Below are 12,223 nucleotides of genomic sequence, written 5' to 3'. Positions count from 1 at the left end.
AGACTTGCCCCGACTTTGCATGCGATAAACTTCTTAAGTAGAGCCGACAGAAACAGAGCCAGAAGAGAAGATGAAAATACATTTTCATCTCTACAAGAGACCAAAGTTCCGCCTAGAAACACATCCGAGTGTGCCATTGTTTTTCAGGTGTTGAGCTCAGCAATTAAAGAAGAGAAATTCCTATCTTGGTTACAATCTGAGCCTCCCATCCTCCTCTGGCTCCCGACCTGCTACCGACTGTCAGCCCCTGAAATGGTCACTCACCCTGTTCGATGTAGAATCTGCAGGACCTTCCCCATCACAGGACTGAGGTAGAGTCACTCATCACTATTACACGGACTGTCACTCTCCAAATGGGTCTGGAGTTGGAGCTGCATCTCTCCAGATATTTTTTGTGGTCCTTCTCACACATCTAGAACTCAGTTGATTTTGGGGGGTCAATAACTTCCTGTATGAGTGATCCTGCTTATAATAAATTTTATTTTACCTTCTATAATTAATGGAATATTAAGTTCTATGGACACATACTCTGACCGCTAGATATTTTTGTTCCTGAAGGGGAAATTTTTTTGTCTTTTGTTACCAAAAAATGCTGTTAAATACTTTGGAACCATCCATAATAATAACAGTAACAATAGTTTACATTCTTTGCTTTTTTAAAAATTTTATTGAAGTATAGTTGATTTACAATGTTGTGTTAATTTCTGCTGTGCAGCAAAGTGGTTCAGTTAAACATATATATATTCTTTTTCAGGTTCTTTTCCATTACGGTTTATCACAGGATATTGACTATAGTTCTTTGTGCTATATAGTAGGACCTTGTTACATTTGTTAAATGTTGAACAAAGGTTGTGTAGTTCACATGGATCATTTCATGTAAAGCCTGTTACAACTCTGTATACATGTGGTATTGTTATGCCTAATTTGCAGAGACACTAAATAACTTAACCTTAAGCTCACATGGTTAGCAAGTGGCAGAGGCTACCCACCGAATCCAGAGTGCCTGCTTTGCAACCGTGATGCACTGCTGCCGCCTTGTGCAGACAACTGAGAACATTCCTTGAACCCAAAGGAATGATGAGGCTTTGTGGGAGCAGCTCACGCCAGAGCTTCTCTGGCCTCGAGGAAAAGGCAGATTTGAAAGCTAGGTTTGGACATTGCAGATTCAGACCTTTCCACAGCTTTGAGGATGACAGTCAAAATCCCATATTAGGGAAAGGGTGTTGTAGTTCTCTTGTCAATGAAACAATAAAGAAGTGAAATTCGAGTTATTATTAAAGATGAGGAGAAGAGAAGGAAGCGTGCAGGTGTGGGCCAGGCAGGGGTCCACCGTGGTGGACAAATATGGGTGTAACAGGGGCTGGAGATGTGGTAGGATTGAAGAGCTGGGGCAACTTGGGAGCTCAAAACAGGTAAAAAAGGGGGTGCCCAGGAGGGGCAGGAGGAGTGATATAAAATAGGTCTGATATAAAATAGGTCTGTTGGGTCCACTAAGAAACTGGAAATCAGGTTTTAATTTTACTGAGAAAATGAATTGGATTTGCCGAGAATTCTGAGGACACAGTGAAACGTCACTCATGGCAAACTCTTCACAAGTAACTCAAGTTGAAACAATAAAACATACAAATGGCCCCAACTGTTGGAAGCCAAGTAAGCCAAACCAAAGAAATCTGCATGCTACAATGAAAAATAAACCTTTTTTTATTGAACAGTGGACAAACATGAATATGATTTTCCATGTTATATGTATATCATACTGACTTACTCAATAAACAAGTATTATTTAAGCAGTTACTTTGCATCCTGCACTGGGTTAGGTACAGAATTCACTTTGCAGTTACATAAGATACAACTTTTACGTTGAAGTATTTTTTCAAAAGCATTATGTATAACATAAAGCTTGTATTATTTTTATTTTATAAAGGAGTCTCACAGAATTTGAATGACTTGCTCAGGTCACTCAAAAAAAACCCCAAAAAAACAAAAACAAAGGCAGAGGGCTAGAAGTGCCATACTTTAAGTTTTAGATTACATCCCTATCTATTGAGAGTGAGATTAAACTTCCGCTTAGAAATGCCGCTGTGTGACCCATCCTTCCTCCTAGAAATTTAAGGCAATGTACAGTTCTCATATATGCAGACAGCTGCGTGACCTGGGCGTGGCCTTTAACCTTTCTAGACCTCAGTTTCTTTGTAAGCAAGAGAAGGAGAGGTGGGTCAAATGATGACTTAGGCTTCTTTTAGCTGTAACCTTCTGAGTCTATTAGAAATTGCTTGAATGTATTACAGTTCTAACCTTAAACCTGTGTTTTTGGCTCTCAGAAATCTCCAGCAATAGCCTCAAGGCTTTTAGTTTCAGTGAGATTCATAAAGACATTTTAGAGCAGAAGTGTTTGCAGATCTGGAGGTATAGCAGGAAAGAGGGCAAAGACTTGACCTCCTAAAGTAAGAGAAGCTACAAAGACCAGAGCTTGTTCCTAAGCCAAGTGTTCAATTTTAGCAGAATGTGTCACATTTATGCTCTGTAATAGCCATGTAAGTTTGAAATGAAATTAGGGGGAAAAAGTTGGTTCTCTATGAGTAAAGGCATCAACAACAGACCAATCTCATTATCCACACTGCACCCTTTCTCACACACCTGTCGGTAGTTTCAGAGCATGGAGGAACTAAGCCAAGATTAGGGTCAGTGTATTGTCCTAACGAGTCAACTGTAACCATACAGTAATGCTAAATAAAGCAGCCAGTACAGGTGGCTCATCAAATCATCTTTATAAAAAATACTTTATGTTATAGACTTCATGTCTCCCCAGTTACGCATGCTGAATAATTTTCAAAGCTTTGTAAAACCTTTGCAAGGCCGAGAGGACAGGGTTTACTAGCCCCATTTTCTTCATTGAAGAAACTGTCATTCATTTAATTTCATTCAACTGATGTTCTTTGAAAACCTGCGCTGTTCCAGGTATCTTCAAAACAATGAGCTTAAGTTTCCATTTCAAGGTCACCTGGTAACAGTGGCATGTGACTCAAACGCAAGTCTCCTGACTTGGTGGTCTATTAACAGGGTTTAAAATAGCTGGCTCTCCATTTAGATGGTATACCTGGGCTCAAAGCCTAATGCTACCACTTACTACGTAGTTGTGTAACTTTGTGCAATTGCTTAAACTCTCTTTGAATCAGTTTCTTCAAATGAGGATAATAATAAGAATGCCTTGCCTTAAACAACTTTCATGGGGATTAACTATGTCAATGCAAGTCCACTGCCTGCTACATAGTAAGGGCTCAAAACTGTTTGCTACTGTGATAGCCCTTCAACACTCTGTATTAATATCCTACCCTGGTACGAGGTGTCGGGGACGGCAGTGAACAAGGACCGTGAGAGCTGGTCTCATGGCATTTCCATCCTCCTGCTCTGCCTTCCAATGACTTTGGTCAGAAGCCCTTCTGCCATCTGGCCTCAGGAACGTTGCAAGTTTTTATTCCTCCATTCTCCACAGTTACCTGTAGGTCTGATAGGTCTGAAAAGCTCTAAACCCTTCTTCTTCACCCCAGTCTGCATTACCTTACTCCTCCTCTTCTTTCTCCCTGGGATTTCCTCTACTTTAATCTCCCACCCAGCATTCTATGCCTAGCATGAGTCTCAGCTCTTCCAGAAACATTTATCAGACCATACCAGCTCCCAGGGATCTCCCCCATCTCTCCTACAGCATGTATTTTCCATGCCTCTTACTCGGCACTTCATCACATGGTACCTAATTTTGCTAGTTAGTACCTCAAGCTTCCATATCATGTCTTTGCAGCCAGATATGAAATTTGAAGAGCATAGGAATCTTGTCATAGTTTAAGTTTTATAACTTTGAAGACCGGGGTTGAAAACTCAAATGCTATTGGGGGCAAGGCAAGTAGTATAAATGAGGGCGGTAGTCCAGGGAGAGACTGTCTTAAAGGTGTAGCTGCCCCCTTGCCCTCGCCCATTGCTGCCGTTGATGGGGAAGACCCTACTTTATGCTGCATCCTCTGTAGTTGAAGAAGGGAGTTAAAATAGCAGGAAAAAAAGTATAGATCCCTGACATTTTGCAGACAAACCATATGATCCCACTCATCCTTAAAAGTTACTAATTCATGACTATGAGGTCTCACCAGCCCTCCCCAATATCACAACATGTTCCCTGAGTGTCCAGAGACACCCTTCCCTACCAGAGTGTCTCAAGATTTCCGCCTGCCCTTCTGATCACAGGAGATTTAAGATTGTAACTGTCCATAACAGAAAGTCTGCAACACTGATGTGTTAAGAAACTTGGGTGTGGTGGTCACTCAGTCTTGGCTGGTGAGGAACTCCCTCTCTTCCACAATATCCTTTCCTACATACAGATTTCTGATAAATGACACATTTATTTTAGATTCTTTATCTATGGTTTTATTTTCCCCAACACCACACAAGAATGCAGGTCCAATATCATCATATCTCACACATTTTCCAGAGAAGCTAGAATTCAAACTTTTTGGAAATCTCCCAGTTTTCTTTAAGTTGGCAATTAAATTCAAATTACCTGAATGAACTATGCAGCTACACAAATGTGGCTGCAGACTTAAGGGTCTATCCTAAAGGTTGTAGCACATAATACCCTGCATATAAAAGACACTTGGTATTTGGGGGGCGGGGTGGAGAGGACGAATCAGGCCTCTATATGATAGTTTGTTGACAAAACTATATTAATTTAATGTCATGTTATAAAAATGCCAACAAAAGAAGACAACTTTATACTCACTCGATAGCTCAGACACCTCCTGTATATTTCAGGATGCTCATTCTCCACCTGAATAATACTTTCTTTGCTCACCTACTAGTAGTGATGTAAGTCACACTTCCATTTTAATTGGCAGATACCGCTGTCTGAAGTGTCTCAACTTTGACATCTGTCAGGTGTGTTTCTTATCTGGTCTTCAGAGCAAGTCCCACCAGAAGTCTCATCCTGTGATTGAGAACTGCATCCAGGTAACATCTAATGCCATGTACCAAACTATTCATGAATCTTATCAGTGAAATCTACAGCAATTAAAAAACTTTTCCTCCTGGAAAACCACAGGTTCTGCTCCTTTCATACATATGATATTTAAGACTAAGGAAGTGGCAAACTCAACCTTAAATATCTCTCAATATACATGTACTTTCTTTACACTGTAGATTTTAATAAACCTTTTGAGGATAAGAAAAGGCCAGAGTCTAATCTGAAGCCATTGACTCCTACTGTGTACTAGAAAATATCTGAGCAGTAAGAGGGGAGAGGCATTGGAAATGGATACAGATTAAAAAGAAAAAGCCCTGGTTTGGTAAAATGATGCATCAAGGCCTCTAGTTGCTAGTACATTTCGGGAATTTTCTTTTTTAACATGTCTTTACCTGAGCACTAAAATTCAAGTAATTTTTTCCTTAGGAAAAACAAAAGAGAAAGATTTCTATCTCAGTTTTGACTGGAAAAGTGTAAAACTAAGACTTCATAGCTGACTTTCAAAATTTTTTTAAAGAAAATTATAATACTCAGCAAGAGAATTCAGCTCTTGCTAAGAAGAAAGAGAAATAGGATAATTTTAAAGCAGAGAGCATTTCAATTTCTCCAGAAAGAACACTCTCTTTTCATCACTGAGTATGAATCAGTTTCTCCATGCAGATGGCCTCATCCCCAAATTTCACAATAGTGAAAAATATTGATTAATTACCTTTACTGAGGACGGTTTTCCCCTCATTCTCTCTTTACCATGAATGGTCCACAAAAGTCAAGTGCCTCAATCTTGCCAACTAATTTTCAGTGGATATTGCTTTACTAAATTTTATTAACCCAGATCCTCAGATTATTGGCCTATGATCCTCTTGTTTCTAAAAGTCTGGGGAGAAATAGGGCTTATCGATATTAGACTGACACCATGTGGTCATTTTGTTATTACACTTTAGATTTCAAGGGTTGAATACTTTTAATTAAAGGTCTCGTTGTTTTGTTTCCTTTTGCCTTACATGTGGGATGGACTTCAAGTGGTCTGAGAATCCACTGATATTTTATACAAGACTAAATGTATGAGGATTTTTCTGGAAATAAATTCTCAGAGGAATCCTCCAAATTAGTAACCACAGGCTTAGTCCTCTTTCGTACCTTCTTCTAGCTTTAAAATTCCCCATTCCTGGGTTGCTCTAAGGAAGAGGAATGTTTGCAGAAGTTGGGGGGTATTTAATTTGGAAACATATACTATATGTATGTGTATAGAGAGAGGATGTGAAGAAATTCAGGTAGTAAGGAAGTAAGATGATTTTTCTGTGGACATAACGGTAAGTGAAATAATTTCAGAAACTTCCATGGCAGCCAATCCACCCAAGTAAGGAAAGAAGACCACTTTAAGACTGATCTGATGCCCTTTTTTCTGTTGGCCATTCCAGCAGATGTCAGCGAAAGAAAATACAAAACTCTTCCTCAGGACCCTCAGAAACAACCTGCTCCAAGGGCGCTGTAGGAGGAAAGAAGCTGCGAGAAGGCAGTGGCTGCTGGACCAGGTGAATCCAAGAGGTGTGGCTAACCATGCAGAGGCCAGGTGAGTGTCTCCGAGTGACAGTAGCGCAGGTTGGCAGCCCAGAGCCTGGGTACTGGGTTATGCAGCCAGCAAGCAGGGGAGGGGTAAAGATGCTGTTCCCCTCTAGAAACGACCTCTAATTTTAAAGTAGAACGCGAGACAAAAATACCTTTAAGTGGCCCATCCGATCATTTAGAGTTATCCCAACTAAAGACCTCAGACAGACACAGAAGATTTTTAATATTAGAGTATTTGAATAACTTTCTCCAACATCTTTTTTTGTTGTTGTGTTACTTTTGAAAGCCTAATTCAGAATTAATACTTATTTTTTAAAAAAGGAAAAGAAAGGCACATTCCATCACTCACAGGTGAGTGTTATTCACATTTCAGTATTACCAGATCAGGAATTATGCTATAGATACAACTTTTCATCCTTTTCTCCATTTACATTAAATGGAGAGCATTTTCCCTGTCATTAGCTTCCAAAATATCATTTCAATGACCTCACTCTTATCCTTATAAGGAAGTCCCATAATTCACAAGCAATCCCTTAACATTTTGGTTATTTTCAAATTTTGCCCCCCACCAAAATTCTGTAGTCAACATCCCTACACACGCATTTTCTTATATTTTATTAAGATGAATTCTCTCAAGTAAAACCATTGCATCAAAAGTTGTGAATTTTGTTAATCCTCAAAATTCAGAATGCCAAACTACGCTCCAGAGGGTTATCTCAAAGGATATCCCAGCGCCACTGGTATCTGACATCACCCATCACATACCTGAGCACCAGCCTAAAGATGACTTTTTAAAAGTCTTCATGACCTTAACTACCGAAGTAACTACTTCTTTATAATTTAAAATTTCAGAAGATAAAGGAAAGAGGTACTGTTTCCATGGGCTTATGATCATCAGACTTTTGGGAGAAAAAAACCCAGAAAAATTCATTCACTCTTATTTTATCTACCAGAAGTATAAGAATAGATCACTTTAATCAAATTGGTATTCATTTATTAATTTCTTTTGTAATTCCCTAAACTTTTCTCAGACATCTACCAGCATATTTCTATCTCGATCCCAGACCCTATTTCTGTGGTCACTTTGTCACTTTTTACAGTTTGGTATAATTTAATGTATTTTTACAGCTCTTTAAAGGGAAAAAATACATGTTGACTTCGCATTAGATGCCATGCCTTATACCTGTACCACATTTTCCTAGCAGGTGGTTATCAATGTATTCTTTTTTTTTTTTTTTTTTTTTTTTTAATTTTTGACTGCATTGGGTCTTCGTTGCTGCACGTGGGCTTTTCTCTAGTTGCGGCGAGTGGGGGCTACTCTTTGGTGCGCAGGCTTCTCATCGCGGTGGCTTCTCTTGCTGCAGAGCACGGGCTCTAGGCGCGCTGGCTTCAGTAGTTGTAGCACGTGGGCTCAGTAGTTGTGGCTCGCGGGCTCTAGAGCACAGGCTCAGTAGTTGCGGCGCACGGGCTTAGTTGCTCCGCGGCATGTGGGATCTTCCCGGACCAGGGCTCGAACCCGTGTCCCCTCCATTGTCAGGCGGATTCTTAACCACTGTGCCACCAGGGAAGCCCCAATGTATTCTTAAAGTTAGAGAATTTGGATATCATCTTGATGTATAGCTTTAATAGAGTACAAATAATTTAAATTTAAAAATAGAAACAAAGATATCAGATGCCAATTCATCTGTCTTCTTCAAGCCATTTATTTCACCTTTCCCTGACAGAGTGAAAGTAAACTAGGACAATTAATCAGCGGGATTTATTGAATACTTGAGATCTTGTCTAAATTCCTCCATTCTCATAGTTAGAACACAAAGATCCATGCTCTTATGTGCATTTCTTTTGGCCACAGAAGCCTGACTGATCTTTTACAAATTCAAAATATGATGGCATTCCTCACGCACTCATTTTCCCCAAACTTCTGTGCCTTAAACCCCTCCATTAGCTTCCCATTGTTTTTAAGCTAAAAACTAAAAGTTGTAAGATGACTTAGAAAGCTCCTGCATGTTTGAGCTACCCTGGGAACCTCTCCAGCGTCATCTCCCCACCAACCTCTGTGCTCCAGCCCTGATTCCTCCCTCCTCCCCATAAGACTAAGCCAGATCCCCCCACTCTTAAGACGTAAACCTTTACTTTAAAGAATTCATATTCCTAGACCACTTCTCTGTATGACTTGACGCCACCTCCGAAATACTTGCAAAAGTTCTGCTCAAATGTCATCTCATCCTTAAGGCCTTTCCTGACCACCCATTTATCATTTTAGCCCCTGTCCCCACTTTGGCACTCCCAATCCTCCTCCCTTGCTTTATTTTTCTTCAAAGCACTTCATCAGCATCTGACGTTATACAAATTTCACTTTTATTTTAAAATTTTTTTTCGATAATGTAAGCTCCATCGGGGGAGGAAACTTTTATTGTTTCCAGTTGTATTTCCAGAATCTGTAAAAATGTCTGAATATGATAAATGCTCAATAAGTGTTTGTTGAATGACTGACAGACCGAGTAATAAAATGGATGGATGCATGATGGAGGGATTAATGGATTGATCGATAAAGTGGGTCTTTTAGAATGGGGTATGAAAGTGTCTCAAGGAGTAATTACCCAGTGTTGGAAGACATTAGTGAAGTTTGAACCTGGGACAGAGAGACACAGAAGTCTTGTTCTCAGCCAACTCTGTGTGTGGTCTTGGGGACTGTTTCTAAGACTTGGTTTCTTCACCTGATAATAGGGATAACCTGTCCTTCCTATTCCCAGAGTAATATTTATGGAGACAAGATGAGGAAAGGGAATTGCAAGTCCTACGCAAAGCTAAATGTTCTTTAAATGTTGGTGTGTTATATTCTGTTCACCAGAGTACAATTGAGTTGTTCTCCAAAGTAAAATTCTAATGTAATAATTTCCACTTTAGCCTAGATACTGATGAATTCAAAAATTCTGATTAGTGATTGGTCAAGGAGAAATTAATGTGGAATATTACTATTTTACATTGTGATAATAGGCAAAATCATATCCTTGCTATCTATTAAGTTGTCACATTGGTACTGACCATCTTCTAAGAGATTCATGGTTATTGCCAAATGGTAATATTGAATTCATTCATTGATTCAGCAAACATTCTTCATCCTAATAAGCCTCCTTCCTTTTAATGTGGATTCCATGCAATAGTTTACACTGATAATATTTTCACTTACAAAAACATAACTGAAATCCGGGTACCAAATATCACCACTATTATTATATATTTTGGGACATTCTTACAAATATACTAAAAAAGAATATAAAAACTGTGAAAAAGAACACACAAAATTACTTCCAGGGGCTTCCCTGGTGGCGCAGTGATTGAGAATCTGCCTGCCAATGCAGGGGACACGGGTTCGAGCCCTGGTCTGGGAAGATCCCACATGCCGCAGAGCAGCTAGGCCCGTGAGCCACAACTACTGAGCCTGCGCGTCTGGAGCCTGTGCTCCGCAACAAGAGAGGCCGCGATAGTGAGAGGTCTGCGCACCGCGAGGAAGAGTGGCCCCCACTTGCCACAACTAGAGAAAGCCCTCACACAGAAACGAAGACCCAACACAGCCATAAATAATTAAAAAAAAAAAAAATTACTTCCATTTGTAGCTAATATGATTGTGAAGCCCCAAGAAACCACAAGTAACTCTAGCAAAAACTAGTAGAATTAATTGGTTTTGAGTGGTGGAAAATAAAATATGTATGCACAAATAGCTCTTCACTATATCAGCAATAGCTAGATAGAAATTTTATAAAAATCCCATTTACAATACCTGTAAAATTATTTTTAAAAGAAACTAGAAAAAACTTAACAAAAAAGATACAAAACCCATATAAGGAAAGCTGTAATATTTGATTGAATATACAGAAAATAAGACCTGAGCAAAAAGGAGAAACATACCAAATTCCTAAAAGAGAAGACACTAACATAACAATGTATGCGATTCAAAAATTAACCTTAAAATCAGTACTCGCGATGCTTCTTTGGTCACTTGCAGACATGCACAGAGTGGCAAAAAAATGTGAGTTGCCTGATGCACAGCTGAGGTAGAACTGAGTGACACCCTGCCTTCTGGTTTCTGCCCTTTTAGTATAAACACATGTCCTTTACACAGTCTATCTTGTGCCATGTTTTTCCCATTTTTGTGCTTTTTGTTGGTGATTTCACTGTTGCAAATAACCTCCAAACATGGTGCTGCAGTGCTGGCTAGCATTCCTAGGTGCGAGAAGGCTATGATATGTCTTAACAAAAAATACGTGTATGAAATAAGCTTCGTTCAGACACGAGTTACATGGGTTCAATGTTAATGAATCAACAGTAAACATTAAACAGTATACATATATCTTTAAATAGAAACACACGGGGGGTGGGTGGTGGGATGAATTGGGAGATTGGGATTGACATATATATACACTAATATGTATAAAATAGATAACTAATAAAAAGAAAAGAAAAGAAACACATGAAAAACAAGGTTATATATTGATAGGTTGATGAAAATGTTCTGACCAGAGACTTCCAAGATCCTAACCCTGTGTTTCCCCCAGGAGCCATCGTTCAGTTTCCACTAATTCATTGTTCACGTGACTTCAAAGAGCATAACTACCATGGATAATAAGAATGAACTGCATTTAAATTAAATGCATTTCCAAATAGAATCATGATATTTTTTAAATAAGATAAAATAATTTTGAAGACATGTTGAAAGAATAAAGGTACAAGAATATTTAAAATTGTGGAAATAAAAAATAGTGAGAGGGGCAGGACAGGAGTAAAGATGCAGACATAGAGAATGGACTTGAGAACACGGGGAGGGGAAAGGGTAAGCTGGGACGAAGTGAGAGTGGCATGGACATATACACACTACCAAATGTAAAATAGATAGCTAGTGGGAAGCAGCTGCATAGCACAGGGAGATCAGCTTGGTGCTTTGTGACCACCTAGAGGGGTGGGATAGGGAGGGTGGGAGGGAGACGCAAGAGGGAGGGGATATGGGGATATATGTATACATATAGCTGATTCACTTTGTTATACAGCAGAAACTAACACAACACTGTAAAGCAATTATACTCCAATAAAGATGTTAAAAAAAAATAGTGAGAAGGGTTGTTCTTCAACAGACGTTAAAACTTACTCTAGAGCCACCATGACCAAATAATATAGTATAAATCAGAAATGGGCATATTGATCTGAGGACAAGAATACAAAATTTGATTAATGATCCAAGCATAAATGGGAGCCTAACATATTAGAAAGGTGGTATTTCAGTTCAGTGGAAAAAGATGCATAGCTGGCTATCCATCAGGTATCCATTGTTTTGCCCCATAAATGAAAATAAATTCCAAATTGATTGAAGTTTAAATGTAAAAATAGTTTAAAATAAAAATATTAGAAAAATTTAGGAAACCTGGGTTGGAGGAGACCTTTCTAAGCAAGACAACAAAATAAGGAATCATGAAGTAATAGATACACACATATATATGACGACATGCAAATGTAGACATTTTCTCACGGTAAATGATATTATAAACAAAAATCAAAAATAAGTCTCAGACTTGGAAAAATATTTTCACTAAGAGGATAAACTATTCTATGGAAAGGTCCCTACAAATTGATAGGAAAAACTGAAAAAGAAGAAGAAGG

At 38.9% G+C, this 12,223-nt stretch overlaps 1 protein-coding gene across 1 annotated transcript in view; it reads left to right on the top strand.

Annotated features, from left to right (window-relative positions):
• DYTN (dystrotelin) overlaps positions 1-12,223 on the top strand; it is a 51,495-nt gene that overhangs the window by 19,803 nt on the left and 19,469 nt on the right. The window contains exons 7-9 of the mRNA XM_007190596.2: positions 148-311; positions 4,881-4,992; positions 6,427-6,575. Coding sequence (XP_007190658.2) covers positions 148-311; positions 4,881-4,992; positions 6,427-6,575 — 425 coding nt within the window. The remainder of the gene's footprint in view (positions 1-147; positions 312-4,880; positions 4,993-6,426; positions 6,576-12,223) is intronic.

This window comes from Balaenoptera acutorostrata, chromosome 8 (assembly GCF_949987535.1).
Source record: "Balaenoptera acutorostrata chromosome 8, mBalAcu1.1, whole genome shotgun sequence".
In the NCBI taxonomy this organism is placed as follows: domain Eukaryota; kingdom Metazoa; phylum Chordata; class Mammalia; order Artiodactyla; family Balaenopteridae; genus Balaenoptera; species Balaenoptera acutorostrata.
The sequence above is the reverse complement of the archived record's forward strand: the minus strand, read 5'-3'. Positions and strand labels throughout refer to the sequence as shown.